Raw genomic sequence first — 18,145 nt, 5'->3', positions numbered from 1 at the left:
CGAAACTACTTCACCGTTGCGCCATCGGTCAAATCGTCATTTGGTTCATGTCCATGCTACACCAGTTCCGCAGTGTAACACGGACTGTAGGTCTGTTCTTTCGTCTGTACTGCTGCACTGGTACAATAACAGCATATTCGACTGTCTCTGGGTTAACTCACTCTGGGTTATTCAGCCCATGTTTATTGGTCGAACATACTTATAAGCTTTATAATTGGCTAGTAGAGATTTATGACATTAATCGCTCTTGGAGCGATTATAACTCACTAACCAATCACAGTCGCTGATTTTTCTTACGGTCCAAGAATCAATGACTGTGATTGGTCAATTTGCTTACTACTTACGTCTTAAGGCCCTCACACATGAAATTACATAACTGCATGTGCGTAGCATAAGACTGTATGGACCAATGAGCATCGAATATTGAGCATCAAGCATCAATATGGCGGCTAAATATATCATTTCATGTATAAGGGCCCTTACTGCTTAAGTTTTTCTGTGTACTACGGCCTTTATTTTCTGGAACATTTATAAAATATTTTCGACATATTTGTACGCGAAAGGAGGCTCGTCGAACACGGGAGCGGTGCACTTGGACACGGTGCATTTGGACACAGCCAATCACAGCACCGTATGATTAGAGACATTTGTAGGGTCCCTTGGAACAGCGACTTGTGATTGGACTGTGTCCAATTGCCCCGTATCCAACTGATATACACCCGTCGAACACTCTACAGTTGGTCCCCAAGGAAGCACGTTTCTTCCTGCGGTGCTGGTTTTAAGAAAATCATTATAACGTTACATACAAGTATGACCTTTAATATTATTCGTTCAAAATTCATATAGAATAGCATCACGCGTGTTAAACAATATCTGCTATTTTATAAGAATTTTGTCTTTAATATTACTTTAGATTGGTGATATTGTTTAACACGTGGTGCTATTCCATAAGAATTTTAAATTTAATATTACTTTAGATCAGTGATATTATTTAACACATGGTGGTATTCCATAAGAATTTTGTCTCTAATATTATTTTAGATTGGTGATATTGTTTAAAACATGATACTATTCCATAAGAATTTTGTCTTTAATATTATATTTATTTAAGATGGATGGTGAAGAAGAAATTTCTGATTTCCTCTCAGAGGGAGAAATAGATGAAATCATCGATTTGTCTATGGAGACAGATGATGATTCAGAGGACTCAATGGATTTGATAGATCCAATAACCTCTGTAACCTCTATGGGAACAATGCAGCAAGAATCTATAGAAAATGCTGTGTGTGTCTTCAAGGGTCATGCACGTTGTAAGAAACAATTACTAATCTATAAAACTAAATGAAATTACTGATCTAAATGGAATTCATTAGCATGCATTAATAATAAACTTACATAATTATTGCAAGAATGATTTTCCTTCAGCAAATCCAATATATTGCGCTTGTTTGAGTCAAAATGGTGAGCTAGCGATAACAGGCAGTGGAGAAGATGTAGCGTACCTCTGGGAAACTACTACTGGGAACATTGTAATGAAATGTGATGGCCATATAGACAGTGTTATATTCGCAGAGTTCAGTCACGATGAAACCTACTTAGCCACTGCAGACATGAAAGGCCTTATACAACTGTGGGAATTGAGCTCTAAGACTTGTTACTGGCAGAACAACATAGGTGATTTATTTGTGAGTATTTTTACTTATCAAGAAAGCATGCATTCCTGTTCAAATCAATAATGCTAATTGTGCTTAATAATCGTTCTTGCTATCCAGTGGATAAAATGGCATCATTCAGCCAATATTTTATTAGCAAGCTGTGAAAGTGGAGAGATTTATATGTGGAGCCTACCAAAGGGAAAATGCAAAATTTTTCCAGGATATGGTAGTGTCGCGGAATGTGGAACTATTTGCCCAGATGGTACGTACCAGAATATTATCAGTTAAGAACACCAGATTTAAATTCATATATTGCAGGAAAGTCTATTGTGGTAGGATATAGAGATGGTACAATTCGTATGATAAACTTAAAAGACAGCACTGTGACAGCCACCATACCTATTAGTCAAGGTCATACTAGTCTCATCACCAGCATCGATTGTGATGTAAATAATAAATTGCTTATTTCGGTGTCGACAGACGGCAAGACTATACTGAGTACAGCGCACAATGGCAAAGTAAAGAAATCAACAATGATCTTGGATGCTTGTGCAGATCGTTTATCTATAATTAGAAACAATTTTAATGTTAATCAATTTTTCAGATAATTTCAATACTTCAAGATCTTAGTTCTGGAACGTCTACAGAACAAAATGATTGTACAGAAGAGGAAGAAAGTGAATCCAATACAAAAAATTGGGCAGAAACAATAGCTTTCTGTAAGGATCCTACACTTCCCTGTGCTGCCTCTGGAACAGTTAATGGTGAACTCTTTATATGGGATATTTCTAAACAGGTATTACTTTTTCTATCTGCAGTTAAGCTTTCTTTAATAGAAGGGATATATCAAGATTGGATTTTTTCCAGATTCTTAGGCACAACATAAATATTTACACGAAACGTGCTATAACCAAAGTACTGTGGAAAGGAAACACATCGATATTGTTTCTGGGTGGAGCAGATGGTGTAACGAGATGTGTCGATGCAAAAACTGGCGAATGCCTTAGGTTTTACAAGGGACATAAAGGTGCAATACTGGATTTATATATATCAAAGTACGTTATTTCTTTTTGTAATTATATACACACCATATGTAAAATAAATTGTAATAACTATATATTTTATTAATATTTACAAGATTTGAGATAATTATATACATATATAATGTTATATATAAAAATATATATTATTACAACTATACAAATATCAAATTTAGAAAATGTCCATATTCAATCTATTTGACAATAAGTAGAAAATAAATTAATTTGTTTTTCAGGAACGAAAAAAGATTACTGACAGTCAGCGAAGATGCCACAGCTATAGTTTTTGATATTTCATCCATATCTTGACGAAACGCGAAACATAGAAAATATTAATACAGAGTGGCAAAATTGTCATTTGGCAAAGAATATTCATGATAAGATTTTGCCGCCATCTTGTATGTTCGCGTTTTTTTTTAAATAATATCCCTTTTTGTACTATATACATTATTCGTTTTAGTGTATTATTTAAAAATAAAATCATTATTTTCATCTAATTTTTGAAATTTATTTTTGTCTAACTCTACGCATCCATTTATCTTTGTACCATATCGTGTCAAGCTTGTATCGTTTATTTCTCCATGTAAAGTGTGTTGGCGCATTTGTCTCATCATTCTCGAAATCGAAGGAGGCACTAAATTCGATAGCCAGCTGAGATCTTACGAGTCCAATGCCTCCTACTTTTTCTGGTGCAGGATGATACACTCTCCCTGTGTTAATATTCATGAACAATTTCTGTGGTTCAAAGCGTACCTAAAAAAATTTTAACAATTACAAATTCAATGAAACTTGTTACTTTTTGTAATTTGTATATTATAACTCTATCTGTACGATTACCATCAACAGATCATCTGCATGCGCGTAACTGAACCAGTCTTCCTGAATACCAGTTTCTATGTTCTGCACCTGAAATACCTTTGTGAAAACCAATGGTAGGTCGTCGCATCTTATAAAGTTTCTTTCCACACCACAGATTGAGAGGAATGGGAAGTCACTCATATAACGACCAGTGTTATTTTCCTTCAGGTGCTTGAAGAAGAATGCCAAGAACTTCTTGTCTGTTAAAATTTGTGGTTAATATATAACAAAGCATCTTTTAATAATATAAACAATATTGTTTACCTTTAAAACATGAAGTAAAGTTTCTTATGCGAACATCATCCAGAAATAACTGCAAACAAATATATAAATGGAAAGGAAGATATGGGATTATTTATAAAATATACTAATAACAAGAATAATTATAATTCAGCGTTATTAAATAGATATTTAAATTAAAAATACCATGCCTTGGTGATCAATGTAGTAAAAATATTCTCGTATACGGGGTTGAGGAGATTGCCCTTGAACGTATGTCACATAGTTTCTCTCGAAAATCCTCAACAAAGGAGTTTTGTAACTTTGCCTCGCAACTGCGAAACGAGCATAAGTACAAAGTCTCAATGTCATTCCGACAAATATGAATATAAAATAACCAAGATATGTATTATAACTTGCGATAGTACGATTCTTGTTGTTTTTCTATTTATATGTGAGAAAAGAAAGATTATGCGTTATAAATTGTTAATTTTTGATACTTTATCTATTATTTACAAGCAAATTCTATAAATTATTGCTTACAAATTGAACTGACTACAGCACAGACCTATAGAATGGACTATGCAACTCTGATTAAAAGTGCGTCTCGGTGCAGGACAACACAAGTCCAATATATACGGTACACAACTTATGCTGCAATTCTAAGCAGAATCGTAAGTCTCGTAACTTGTTCTCGTAAACCGAAATTATAGAAAGCTTTTTTGCAACATATAAAATGAATTTATTTGAGTCATCGATTTAATGGGGGTTTTGGGAATATAAATATATATATATATAAAGTTTAGAACTCAAGGATCGGCCTAAGTGTTCAACTTCAACTTCAAAATCTGGCTCCAGGCCTTTCTAAGAGTTATGCTCCAACGCCATTTTTCCGATAGTGATCTATATTAAGAGTAAAGTCTTGGAAAATTCCAAGACACGTTCCAAAAAATCACATGGTCCGAACGTGTTCAAACACGTCTTGTCGTGACGGCGGTTAGGCCGAAACTATGATCGGCCTAAGTTAGAAGTTGTTGATTTGCCGCGTACGATAATCGAGAAAATTTCGATACGTGCGTTTGACATGCTGGACATATTATCCTCTCACTATCATATTAATATTATTAAAGTAATATTAATATCTAATGGTACTAAGCATCTGTGCTTAGCTCCTTATAGGCCATTCAAATATTTCTGTTGTTCTCGTAAAATTCGTCAGAACTTATGAGTAGACTTACAAGTCTATGCAATATCATATGTCGTACAATTACTCATAAATATCTACGATTTCATGTAATTTACGATATTTAAAAGTGTTTGTACGACATATGATATTGCATAGACTTGTAAATCTACTCATAAGTTCTGACGAATTTTACGAGAACAAGTTACGAGACTTACGATTCTGCTTAAAATTGCAGCATTAACCTAAATTATAGCAAACTTAAAGGCTGGCTTATGATGGCCGTAATCCGTTAACTTATGTCGGAACTGTAAAAATTGACCAATCACATCGATTATTCTTCTATAATTCGACTATGATTGGTCAATTTTTTACGGTTCCGGCATACTAAGTTAACGGATTACGTCTATCATAAACCAGCCTTTAGGCCTGTTCTACAATACGTCGGATGCGGAACACAATCAATGGTCCGATCAGGAGAATTCGTTTCGAAAAACAAATCCTCTGATTGGCCCATTGACTGCGTTCCGACGTTCGACAGCGACATACGGCGTATTGTGTTCCAAGTCTAAGGCTAATATTTCACGTGTCGTACGCAAGCTTTTTGGATACGTTCATTGTTTGACGAATAGAGAACCTAGAAATACTCTATTCGCCAACCAATAAACGTATCCGAAAAGCTCGTCGTACGACACGTGAAATAGCACCCTAAAACTGAATATTAAAAGAGAGAGGGAGAGAGAAAAAGAGAGAGAGAAAGAAAGATTGTCTTGGCCCTTTTCTTTTTCCACGTTCATTAGGGGACGGCAAGGCGACGCGACGCGACGTCACGCGTCGCGGTGCCTAAATCGCGACAGCGGGAGATAATTCTGTCAAGAGAACGAGAAGGACAGAGGTGAAGGAGACGGCCGCGGCTGGTGGCAAACATGTTATGTTCGTGCGGCGGCAACAAAACGAAATCATACGTGTGCCGAACGAAGAGATCCCGACCTGTCGTCGCCGCTGCCAAATAAGTCCGTGCACGCAGGAACATGGCCTCTTCCGCGAAAAGATCTTGGAAGCTCCGTAAGATTTTGCTCACTTTCAGGGCGATGAAAGAGTCCTTATTTTCGCGCGCTCTGCTCCCCGTTGCGCGAAAATACGACTTCTCGATTCCTTTTCTCTTCGTCTTACGCTTAGGATAAACAGAGTCTGTTTACGACGACCACTCGACCGCTATCTCGCGGTTTTTTCCAATTATAGTGATGTTTCTCGTAGTGATATCACTTATTTTGCCTGCGGCAAGGATGGTAAATCGTGTTATATGCGAAGATGCGAGTTGTCGAATCTATATAACGTTCAGCTCTTAGACTAAGAATTATCTGATTTTCAGTTCTATACAAAAACAATAGACATTTATTTTCTATAAATAAAATTCTATTCAATAAATATATGTGGAATCTACTTTTTAAAAGTATCATGCTAAAGAAAATTGTATAGGTTTGTTTATAACCTTATAATAACTGTATAACCCTGTTATAACTGTATAATTTATATCGTGTTGTGTAGAACTGCGCCTTTCCTTAAGTTCTTACTGATAAACAGTCACTGTACACAAGTTGTTCCAATTAAGTTTTTCTGTTTGGGAATTATGTTTATAATTTATTTTATTAATCATTGGTTTTTGTTTTTCAGAGGAATTTGTCGCCCATTCACCAAACGTCAATTGTTTGGCATTAGGTCACAAGTCTGGACGTGTCTTGGTAACTGGTGGTGATGATAAAAAAGTGAACTTATGGGCTGTTGGGAAGCAGAATTGTATTATGGTAATTAGTCACATAATGATCTTGTTTCTTTATAAATTTGTTGGAACAACTAAATGATTGCAATTTCAATATTAACATAAACGTGTGAGCATTGTCGTATGACAATATCAGAATTAAAATTATTCATTTTCTTCTAGAGCTTAAGTGGCCATACCACCCCAATAGAATGTGTACGTTTTGGCCAAACTGAGGATTTGGTATGCGCTGGTTCACAGACAGGTGCGCTGAAAATTTGGGATTTAGAACATGCCAAATTGGCACGCACTCTGACAGGGCACAAGTCTGGAATACGTTGCATGGACTTTCATCCTTATGGAGAGTTATTGGCATCTGGTAGTTTGGACACTGCAATCAAGTTGTGGGATATTCGACGGAAAGGTTGCATTTTTACTTATAAGGGTCACAACAGGACCGTCAACAGTCTAAAGTTCAGTCCTGATGGACAGTGGATCGCCAGTGCTGGGGAGGAAGGAATGGTCAAGGTAAATCAGATACCTCTCTAAATCATCTTTAAAACAGAGACTGAACACTAAAGTGATTCGATTGGCGATTCAACATAAGTCTCATATAATCGGTTTTAATCCCTGTTTTAAAGAAGGAAAACATTCTTTCCATTATTCTTTATATTTCATTAACTGACATTAAATATCTATTATCTTGTACATTACCTTTTGATTTCTTCCTTGGTATGCTTTTTCATTTATACATAAAAGAGAGAGAGAGAAAAGACATTGATGTTTGTGTTACTTTTAAATTAGCTGTGGGACCTAAAGGCCGGTAGACAACTAAGGGAATTTTCAGAACACAGAGGGTCAGCGACTACCGTTGAGTTTCATCCACATGAATTCCTATTAGCCAGTGGTAGTATGGACAGAACGGTCCACTTCTGGGACCTAGAATCATTTCAACTTGTATCTTCTACAGAACAAAGTCATTCCTCTGCCATCCGGTGAGTAGTAACTTTGAGATCATAATAATTATTATAATATAATGATTATATCTCATGATCATTATATCACTTGATCATCGTGCTAATTTTCCACTTCACCATTTTAGGTGCCTGTATTTTAGTCAAGGCGGAGAATGTCTGTTTGCTGGTAGTCACGACGTTTTAAAAGTTTACGGCTGGGAACCTGGAAGAACTTTAGATACTATACCTACAGGCTGGGGAAAGGTTCAGGATATAGCCGTGGCTCAAAATCAATTGGTAAGGCGAGTTGCATCTCTCAAAGTCTCGCGAGAGTCATACGAGAGATAATTTTTGATTGCCTTTTAAAATGCAATACAATATATACAATTGTTCCAGATCGGTGCGAGTTTCCACACTGCGAATGTCATCTTGTACGTGTGCGACTTGAAGAAGATTGCGCCACTAGGTGGAGTGTCTACCGTGGGTTCGCCATTTAGTCATGGAAATTCTCTTAGGAAAAGCTTCTCTAGGGAACGACCGCTCACATTAAAGAAACACACGTGAGGTTTTCTTTGTTATAAGAGTCATCTTAAGGCTCCTGCTTGACAACCGTTTAGTAATTATTAAACTGAAACAAAAGCCTTCAGTATGTTCGATCAATATATTGTCGAATAGTGGCATGTAAAACAACTAATTTGTAATTGATTTTGATGTATAAGAAGAAATAGTTCTCACAATTTTTATATTTCACGTCGTAATATAATGTGACTAACAGGAGGCTTAATTAAAACGAGCCAAATTTGGCGAATCATAAAACTGTTGATGCACTTGCAGGTTGGACGTACGAACGATAGAAGAGGCGGACAAATCCGGCACAGATCCAGAAGATGAAGTCACTTACGCGGACATACCCAACGTGACCGAGTACAGAGACATTTTCCAGCCGAGTAGGGCGTGTAAGTAACATCCGTCTTAATGTCGCAAATTGTTTTCGTTGTCTCTGCGACCAAGAGGAAAGTCCGCTTTTGTCCTAACGTCTAATCCATCTTCCGCGATCACACTCGATCACCCGGTGACAAACTCTGTCGAACACACATGTCTAAACCGTGAATGCGTGAGTGTTGTATAGTTTTGTGAATGAGCATGCCACGCATGTGATATGTTTCAGTGTCTCGCACTCCACCCCCTGAACCACCCGAGGCTTACGAGGAGCCTCGCGACATAGGTGAGTTTTGTGTGATAATGTTCACCCAGCAGTGAATCCTCCCGTCCTTCCTCCAGATAGCTTGGAATTTGAGCGATCTGTGATGCACAAGCCAAATAATGGACGTGGATAAACTCTGTTGTATAAATGTGTGCTCCCTCTCTCACAATATCGTGAAATTAAAATCTAATGTGTTTCACGAACGAAACCAAATGCGTTTCGTCGTTACGGAACAGATATCATATGTTGTCGATTTGCTTTTTTAGATCCGGCCCAGCCGCAGATACTGCAAACTCTCTCTACCTCAATGTCGAATCTGAGCACGATTGAGCGCGAGCCTATGCCGCCGATGCAATCACCCTCTTCCCCGCCCCCGCCGGCACCCACGTTGTCATTGGCGAAACCCGTGTCGGTGCGCATTCAGCCGATCAAATCCTCGCCTCCGGTTCACCGGAACTCGATCACCTCGACGAGCCAGATCAGGGCGAATTTGCAGGCGAACAACGGCCTAAACAGGACGTCCAAGAACTTAGCCTCCATACCGCCGTTGAGACAGAATATCACTCCATTTCCCGGCAGAAAAACGATGGCGAACGACACGTTGCCGTTGCCACCGCAGCCCTTGGGCCCGCAGAGGTCCAACTCGACCTTGACGCCGCGGGTCGCGCCTATGGCCGCCGTCATTCCCGTGATGGACGACGGTAAACTGAAGAACAGAGTACCTAGTCCGGATTCTCCGAAACATTACCTGAAGAGACAGTGCAGGGACGGCGAGCAGGGATACGAGAGCGATTATCCTGTACAGTGAGTTCCTCTGGTGTACGATAATGTTAATATTGAAACGATGGAAATTCTGACTAAATATATGGGATATATTCTATACTTGGACAAGATGTAATATGTGGAGTATATTGAAATATAGATTAAATATATATTGTGTGAAATATATATAGAATAGTATTACTAATAACAATAATATATTATTACAGCATCATTAATAATGTACTATTTTGTTGGTTATAATACTGTATTATTCTATACGTATTTCATATGTATATTTTATATATTCCATATGTACTATAAATCTGTACTATAAATTATTATGAAATATCTTAAGACAAATATGCTGCGAAACGCGTGTCTTTTTCAGAATTAATAGCATAAGGCATAGTCCATCTGACCCGGCGTTGAACAGGCCGAACACTGCGCAGTCTAGGTCTACGTCGCTCAATAGAAACTTCACTACCTCAACCGCGCTGTCAGCACGCAATCCTCCCACCACCGCGTCGTCATCCACGAGAAAGCTGAACAAGGCGCAAATCCCGCCGAATCCTAAGCTCGATGTGCGCGTCTCGCAAATAAGAAACAGCGTGGAGGACACGGAGAAAGAAGAGCTCGTGCCGATGAGCGCCGACAAGCCCTACGGACTAGACGTTGAAAATTTTTTACCGGTGAGTTCCTCGACTTGATACAATCGAATTATAATCTGCAATACAAGAAGATGTTCATAGGTTCTATCGACTCTTTCAATCATACATTCGACGTAACTGCGGGAAAGTCGAGATAAAATTTCCTTATTGCAGTTACGACAAAACTCTTGCCTTCTATTTTACTTGCACAAAAATTCAACTCTGCTCGGACCTGAATTCTCAGATAGACAACGTCTGTCTTTCACAGCACAGTTACACCGGTTCCACGGCGTTGGGATACCCGCAGATGGGCGTGCTGACGGAAATGTCGGAGGCCGAGGTATTGAACAGTATGATGCGCAGCCACGAGTCGATGATGGCGGTGGTTAAAAGCCGGCATCGCTCGTTACAGATCATATACTCCCTCTGGCACAACAAAGATCTCAAGGTAATCATTTGTATCAGTTCTCCACTTGGAGCAATATGATATGTGCGGTCGATACAGTCGGTGACAGGGCAAAACGGGTTATTGATTTCAGGCCGCGGTGGATTCTGCGGTGGCGATGAACGATCTGGCCGTCATCGTGGATCTTCTGGGTATCCTCACGTTAAAACCGTACGTATCTTTCCCAATCTCGTCAAAAAACAATTGCTATTTATCTAATATTGTATCTTTGCCCGCAGAACAATGTGGAACTTGGATATGTGCAATTCGTTGCTTGGCCCTGTCAGCGATCTCCTTCAAAGTAAATACGAAATGTGAGTATTGAATCATAATCGCTCTTTGCAATCACTTGCGCTCTAGTTCATCATTTTATATACTAAAAAACGCATCCCTCTTCGAAATAATCGCTATTCTCAATAGTCACTACTCGTTACCGTCGACACGGTATTGTATCGGAAAATGGAGGAACTCTTCTCTTGAAAGGGTGCCACGTTTTCGAAACATTCGTTCGCCCGAGGCACGTGGGATCTAGGGTTGCAGTATGGGAATGGCTAATTTACTAGGGGAGGGAAATCCGAGGCGAGCGTGGGGTGGTCCGCGAAATTAGCCGAGACAATGGGAGATAGCGGCAGATGCAAATGTGCAACAAGAAGCGAGGACAACTTTCTGTCCGCGGACGAGTAGTATTGTTCGCGCGATTTCAATTGAAATCTCAAGTGCCGCGCGTTTGCATATGCCAACGTCTATGGTGTAGGATGGACAAATGGGCGGCCGAGTATCATCTTCACTGTCAAACGACCGTCAATGCTGGCGAATGTAAATCTGTCGAGAATGACATGTACGATGACGCGACGATGCGTTAAATCTTCAAAAGAGGAGGGGGGAAAAAGAGAATTTCGAGATTTTAATGTCTGGAAATGTCAACATTATGAAGGATTAAAACTTGACAGCTGTATAAAGCGCCGAATGTTTAGAAAAGTACCTGTAAATTCTACATTTAAACGATTGGAAGATTGCATGAGAAATGTAGAACTAAAAATCTAAAGGTTCATGTTCCATTGACATACGTATTTCGCACACCGTGCAAATTTGAACGGTTCCTCGTCAGATGTGCACCGTTTCCTCGGTGTATAGCTATAAATCCGAGGGGAAGGGAACTTGTCTTTTATATCCGTTTGAAAGTGGGTGATTAACCGACTGGCCTCAGTTCCAAGCTGTTGCTTGAACGCCGTGACGAGTAACGACTGTTTCCTTCCTCCGTCTCGTCGGAGGACTGCCATTACTCACCCTCGGCTGCCATTTCGCGTCCACGTGTTACCTCACGTGAATTACCGTCGCTCCTTCTGATTAGCACTTACTTTCCATCATTGGGAAGTTGTATTAAAAATAATAAAAATCGGTACATAATGTTTGAATAAAAAAAGACGAATTAGCGACGGAAATTCTGATCTATTGTTTAAAGCAAGAAGTTGTAGTTAACCACATGTTAATTTATCTTTAACCAACTTGTTAAACTTGCCTTTCCTCGACTGAAAATTCGTCGATAGTGTCTCACTTACTGAATTTCGGGTTTTTGCCTATTCATCTTTAATCACTAAGATCATTAGAATCGTTTAGAGTCAGTTCTCAACTCCTTAGATTATTTTTCATACATTACATCGTGATATATCGATTAGTAGCAGTCGCACTTTGCCGCTTTGTGTATGCTTAAATACCGTAAAAATGAATACAAATTAGTTATCCGCCGCTAAGCAGCTGTCGCCCGCAGTCACTCGTAATGAGGATCCCGTCAAGCAACTTTTTGTTGGGGCCTGTCGTTGTTTTCTGTAATTTGTGCAGTCTTCAGACGCTTCTTCATAATCCTCCTAATTATCTAACACAACAATAGACACAAAGATACACAATTTTGACATCAGTTTCAAAACTTGCCTCTTAAAAGAAATACTTAATTTAAGACTCTTGATTAGCTGATCCTCTTAACAGAAGGAGATACGATAAATTGCGGCAGTTGTGTATTTATGTACTTGCGTGACTCGATTCGTGTGTTCTACGGCACGCCTGTTGTATTCATTGTGTCCCGATTTCGCGATCGTTCGATTTTACGCGGCGAAATTGACAGGCAAATATACACATCTCGAGCAACATTATGCAGTGGCAGTATGCATATAGTTCGCGCTTACCGTTTTTTCACGGCTGATCCGTCACGGGCTTTCGTCTTGCACCCGTCGCCGCGTGAGAAAAAAAAGAGAGATCGCCGGTGAATGTCCAGACGCGTGTCATGAGGGAGGGTTCAACCCGCCCGATCGTTTTCCAATTTCGCGATCGCTCTTCGCAACCCCTTCTCTCGCTTTTTATTCCTCCACCGTCTATTTTCATTCTTGCAAATGTTCATGATTTCTGAAAATAACAGTTTTGCAACATTAAATTATTAAATAAATAATTATATGTGTGTGTGTGTGTGTGTGTGTATGTAGTAATTTAAGTAATAATTAAAAATAGGTGTATGTAATAATTAATATACTTACCACCGGAGAGAAATGACTAAAAAATTCGATGCCTTATTTTGTTTCTCGGAAATATATCTTAATTATCATGCACTGAGAGGAAAAATATCTAAGTAATCTAATAATAAAAATATTTATATTCCGTATGAAACTATCAGTAACATATTTAATCATACTAGTATAAAATATTTTTGAAGAAAACACACATTTTCTTAAAATCTTAAGAAAACCTTAGCTTTCCATGAAAGCGATTGTATATTATTATTTAAATGAAAAAATCAATTGAATTCAAGCAAATATGTTATATGATGTTATACTCATCAAAGAAATATTTACTACTTTTCAAATATTCTTTCTTTCTGTACGTTACCTTCGAAAATAACTGTTAATAATAATTGTTGTAATTATTTCTATACGCACCGTTTTGGTTTTCTCTCGATCGTGTTTCCCAGTTTGTCACGAGCCACGTGAAATCCCGATCGCGCGGTGCATTCATGAGACCGCGCGCGATTCGTCGCGCCGATTGCAACGGGAACAAGGGCACGAGAACCCTTTATCGCCCGTCCGAAAACAGGCATGGTGAATCGCGCAGGCAAGCCTTTCGTGTCCTTTCGTTATTTATTGGCGTCGTTACGGCCTAATAACGGCCGTTTTACAACGGGCCGGGGCGTGACCGGACGAAACCCGATGGGTGTCGCGTTCTCATCCTGTTCCTCCTGAAAATCGCTGGCATTCTTAGATAAATAGGAGCAGTTTTTTGTTCTTTTTTTTTTATCAAAAAAAAAAAACAACAGACAAGCAATCACCCACATTCGCAAGTTATTTATCCTAGCGAAACTGGATTTTTGTTTCAGGTACATAACGGTAGCTTGCTCGGCGCTGAGACTTATCCTTCGTAATTTCGCCCCGGTAATAAAATCCAACGTGGAAGCACCTCTTCACACGATCGGCGTCGACGTGTCGCGGGAGGAACGGTGAGTCCTGTTGAAGTACGATTATATTATCAGAAATATTCGTAAGATTATTCATCACTTGTATCATCTGCCAAGTGTATATTCATATGCACAAGCTGACGTTGCTAACCAACGATCAGATGGATCGTGAATTGATTATCGATGTAACAAATTTAGTGTATCGTCTACTGTCGATTGGAAATTTCTTGCATCGGTCGAACCTGGAAACTCGAGCGTTCCGCTTGAAACCGCGTTCTCGACTTCAGCCATGATCTTTTGTCGAAGCCTGGTTTCTTCGTTCGTTATCAGGTATCACAAGTGCCTCTCTTGCTACGAGAAGCTCATAGCAATACGGGCGATCCTGCTGAAGAAGCAGTCGACGACCCCCGGGAAACTCGGCGCGTCGTTCCGCGACCTGGCGGCCCTCATCAGGAGTCTAGAGTGACCGGAGCCGTGCCGTCTGTGAAGTCCCCGTGAATTCGAGACCACCGGTATCGTCAACGAACACTCACCAGGAACGAATAGGGAACGACGGAACGATCGAGCTCCCCTGTCGAGATTGCGCGACGAAGTCGCGACTGGTCATAGCTATGCGTCGAAAAAACGTGAAAGCGCGTTCCTGCTGCTGTTCTCCTCTTCCGTCGTCGCCGATTATCGGAGAGAGCGAACGAAGTTGCGGAATACTCGCGACTCTCCGTCGCTGGAACAAACAAGTAACGTTGAAAGAAAATGAGGGGATGAAGATAAGAAGAAGGAAAAAAGGAGAGAGAGAGAGAGAAAAAAGAGAGTTCGTAGTGTGAGAAACGGACAAAGCAAGAAGAAATTTGGGAGAGATTCGCGGATAAACAAGAGATGAAGCGAAGAGTGAAAATGTTGCTAATTGCGCTTAATGCTGTACCGAGACATCGAAACGATTTTTACACTTTTTGGAAATTTTAGAGCTTTCGAGCGTACTTCGAGGCTTCTTTCGATCTACTTGGTTTCAAGTCGGCTGAATTAAATTATTTTTTATAATCCGATACACACATTCCTGTTGGCATATTTTTAAAGCAATAAATTGAAGTAACGTCAGAAATAGTATCGAGGTTTTTGAGAGGCAACTCGACTAGATGGAATTATTTCAGGCGTGTACAAAATCAACAAATTCACCCTCGTCGAAGGTATTTTTGCTATAGATATTAATATACGTATCAAGATCCGAGAATCCCCCTTTATCACGAGGAAAAGAGGCAACACAGCAGGAAATCTCGTGTGGCGAAGCTCAGTGCCAGATTCCAGTGTGTCAGTATATCGATCTCAGAGTGCTCACTCGGGGATTACGTCTCGTGGAGAATATATCGCTAATTGCTGTTGCCGGTTTCGCTCCGTTAAGATACATGATTGCACAGCACAACTCGAGAGTTCCGTCGGCGTCTCGATATTCGCACGGACACTCGTTGGCCGGTGCTCTTTCGCGCCTTTCTTGCCAAGATCGTCGGAAATCGTGGGACGATCTGGGTGTATGTGTGTGTGTGCGTGTCAGCCTCGATCGCGCGGAGGCGGCGAAGGCAACAACGCTTAACTTGACAAACGAAACTAACGATGCGTGAATATAGATATGTAATTATATATTTCTTAGCGTATGAGAGACAGATGAATTGCGAGAGCGAAAGAGAGAGAGAGAGAGATAGAGCGAAAGGGAAAGAGAGAACGAGAGAGAGGGTGGGAGGGAGGAAGATTGTATTTTTGCAAGAGAAGCATTTTGCGTCCATTTACAATAAAGTACTCTTAACCATAAGCGTAACTCGATCCCTGCAGATAGACCGTAAGTATTTAACCCGTTGAGCCTATAATATATATTATGTAAAAATAAACTTGTACGCGCCTAAAAAGGACGGCAAAAGGGGGAGAGCGGAAAGAAAGAGAGAGAGAGAGAGAGAGAGAGAGAGCGTGTCGTAAAATAGAAGCCGGATACGCTTCGCGACGAACGACGATTCCTTTTATATACATGTTTAAATTATTTTTTTACAAAAGCGCCCATTAATCACGAACATTTTATCCGACGTTCAACGGAGCCACTTGAAACGCGTTCGATAGGTGCGAGTGTCGTCGAGAATGTCGATGTATAAAGGGCAACCGCGCGTGTGTACTTTTAAGAATATTACGACTTTTTATACTCCAAGTATTGACGCGAACAGTCGAACAAGTGTTTCCTCGATCGCACATCAGAATGCGAGAAATGCGGAAGAGTTGGGATACACTCCGAAGACAATACACCATTTTGCGAGACACTTCTCCTTTACTCGTTCTTCGTGTTTCGCCGTGAACAACGTTCGTGATTGTGTCAGACTCGAGCTAAATAGCGTTAAATTGGAAACTGTTTGAATCCCCGCGTTGCAAAATCACAAGATCACTGCTTTCTTTTTTTTTTTTTCTTTTTTTCTCCACATCCCACGATTTTAGCGCAATAAATCCTACTCGAAGCGGCACTTGCCGCCGCGTTGTAATATTTTTTATACAGAATTCGCACATTTTTACTCCTGTATTTTGTAACGTTTATTTTAGCTGCCATTTTATATCGAGTCTTACTCAACGCAACGACCGCCTTGCAGCGCAAAAGTGAGATGTGAGAATTCGCCGCGATTGGAGTCACGTCCGAATAAAAACTGGCGTAACTCGCTGCCTTTTATCTCATCGGCGGCGATATTCTCACATTTCCATGCTTTATCTTTGCAAAATCGTATCTCGATGATCATGTCGCGACTCAATTAGACGCGAAATAAAAAGATGGCTCAAAGTTACAACCCAGATCTCTTCCGCTGCAGCGATACCCTCGATGCTACCGATAAGCGGCGAAAGTATTAATAGCCAGTATCAATGAATTTTGGAAGTCATCTAGCGAGAACATTTCGAATCATAGTTCTGAAGATGAGACAGACATTTATATTTCTTCACTTTTAAAATCGTCGCATCAGTGGTGATTATCAGCAAAAATTCTTGTTTAAGAGATAATATAATTTAATATATCCAAATTTTTCGGGAAAATACCATGATATGAATTTTATATGTAATCTTTAAATTGCCAATTGAAATACAACAATACGAAACAGATGTGACTTGAAGTGTTCTTCGCCCATGGTTTTTATCTTCTCCACACTCCCGCCGTCATAATCGGATTTGATCTTAATGGATTTTACCTCGAGATATGCGTCATTCAAATTGTTATAAGTTTACAATGTCTTCTGCGATCACCTGGACTCGTTAGGTCTTCCTTTCTATGTACGCGCGTAACATTGAGAGGGAGACTACAATTTCTGATATTGTTTTAGTGCAATACTCATGTGATTGTGCGATCACCCCGATCGTCCATCCCGCAAATGGACATTGTTTTTCTGTTTTTTGTCCTCGGAGAAAAGAGAGTGTGGCACAAATAAAGAGAGAAATAATGAAGACAAGTCCGAGGAATATCGCAATCTTTAAGCACGTTGTCTCAAAGTATTATGCAATAAAACGTACAACGCCCGTTCATTTTCCATCTCAGGTGTTCTTTTTTTACATCACATACCTTTATACTTGATTTTGGATCTTCACATTAGAAGAAACAGATGATTCGTCAAAAAAAAGAGGAAACAAAATATCAAATATATTGACGAACTTCAGAATTAGTTTAATTCTCGATTAATTCCATTACAGGACAAGTAAAATGTTACGAAAAGAATAGCCAAATATCAAGAGACATATCAAAATCACGAAGAAAATGTCAACCAGAGGGAATAAACAGGTGTCAAAGGAGTAACAAAAATCGTAAAAAATTCGGCAAAAATTCTTTCCCACTTTTTCACGAATCAGTTTTCTTATTATTTTTGCAAATCCTGTAGTGTTCCCTTCGTCGAGGATTATTTTACACACGCTTCCTGGAACCCTCCATCCTCTTAAAATAAAAACCAAGATTCTCACGATGTATAATTCGTCGAACATTAT

General features: G+C 39.6%; 3 protein-coding genes and 1 long non-coding RNA gene across 8 annotated transcripts; 2 read left to right on the top strand and 2 right to left on the bottom strand.

Moving 5' to 3' along the window:
- Window positions 1–681: 681 nt before the first annotated feature.
- On the top strand, window positions 682–3,192 carry LOC116848673 (angio-associated migratory cell protein). 3 transcript variants are annotated; one of them, XM_032824999.1, is made up of 8 exons: window positions 682–808; window positions 1,112–1,310; window positions 1,426–1,685; window positions 1,773–1,917; window positions 1,974–2,173; window positions 2,260–2,451; window positions 2,523–2,710; window positions 2,932–3,192. In XM_032824999.1, exons 2-8 carry the CDS (start codon window positions 1,112–1,114, stop codon window positions 3,002–3,004), a joined length of 1,257 nt encoding a protein of 418 aa, XP_032680890.1. In that variant the 5' UTR covers window positions 682–808; the 3' UTR covers window positions 3,005–3,192. The 3 variants fall into 3 exon arrangements, with proteins under 3 accessions (XP_032680890.1, XP_032680889.1, XP_032680888.1); XM_032824998.1 differs by lacking the exon at window positions 682–808 and adding an exon at window positions 831–1,001; XM_032824997.1 differs by lacking the exon at window positions 682–808 and adding an exon at window positions 831–1,004.
- On the bottom strand, window positions 3,122–4,859 carry LOC116848677 (UPF0598 protein CG30010). Of its 2 annotated transcripts, none has more exons than XM_032825004.1 (5): window positions 4,341–4,859; window positions 3,980–4,216; window positions 3,818–3,866; window positions 3,533–3,753; window positions 3,122–3,448 (listed from the first exon to the last, which is right to left on the bottom strand). In XM_032825004.1, exons 2-5 carry the CDS (start codon window positions 4,142–4,144, stop codon window positions 3,203–3,205), a joined length of 681 nt encoding a protein of 226 aa, XP_032680895.1. In that variant the 5' UTR covers window positions 4,145–4,216; window positions 4,341–4,859; the 3' UTR covers window positions 3,122–3,202. The 2 variants fall into 2 exon arrangements, with proteins under 2 accessions (XP_032680895.1, XP_032680894.1); XM_032825003.1 differs by having other exon boundaries at window positions 4,316–4,853.
- A 754-nt stretch (window positions 4,860–5,613) lies between these two features.
- LOC116848667 (katanin p80 WD40 repeat-containing subunit B1) lies at window positions 5,614–17,699 on the top strand. Of its 2 annotated transcripts, XM_032824989.1 has the most exons (15): window positions 5,614–6,020; window positions 6,630–6,760; window positions 6,898–7,242; window positions 7,519–7,709; window positions 7,817–7,967; window positions 8,067–8,230; window positions 8,505–8,626; window positions 8,839–8,895; window positions 9,141–9,678; window positions 10,025–10,325; window positions 10,552–10,731; window positions 10,823–10,899; window positions 10,968–11,042; window positions 14,087–14,206; window positions 14,495–17,699. In XM_032824989.1, the coding sequence occupies exons 1-15, from the start codon at window positions 5,987–5,989 to the stop codon at window positions 14,628–14,630; spliced, it is 2,622 nt and encodes an 873-aa protein (XP_032680880.1). In that variant the 5' UTR covers window positions 5,614–5,986; the 3' UTR covers window positions 14,631–17,699. The 2 variants fall into 2 exon arrangements, with proteins under 2 accessions (XP_032680880.1, XP_032680881.1); XM_032824990.1 differs by lacking the exon at window positions 8,839–8,895 and having other exon boundaries at window positions 5,616–6,020.
- On the bottom strand, window positions 10,215–14,558 carry LOC116848680. Its single transcript, XR_004378996.1, has 6 exons — window positions 14,407–14,558; window positions 14,043–14,213; window positions 13,653–13,948; window positions 12,909–13,125; window positions 10,516–12,601; window positions 10,215–10,360 (listed from the first exon to the last, which is right to left on the bottom strand). It is a non-coding gene; the product is annotated as an uncharacterized LOC116848680 (long non-coding RNA).
- Window positions 17,700–18,145: the final 446 nt, after the last annotated feature.

The sequence above is a fragment of the Odontomachus brunneus genome, unplaced genomic scaffold, assembly GCF_010583005.1.
Source record: "Odontomachus brunneus isolate Ranch 3 - 2012 unplaced genomic scaffold, Obru_v1 Obru_scaffold_097, whole genome shotgun sequence".
Classification (NCBI taxonomy): domain Eukaryota; kingdom Metazoa; phylum Arthropoda; class Insecta; order Hymenoptera; family Formicidae; genus Odontomachus; species Odontomachus brunneus.
The sequence above is the reverse complement of the archived record's forward strand: the minus strand, read 5'-3'. Positions and strand labels throughout refer to the sequence as shown.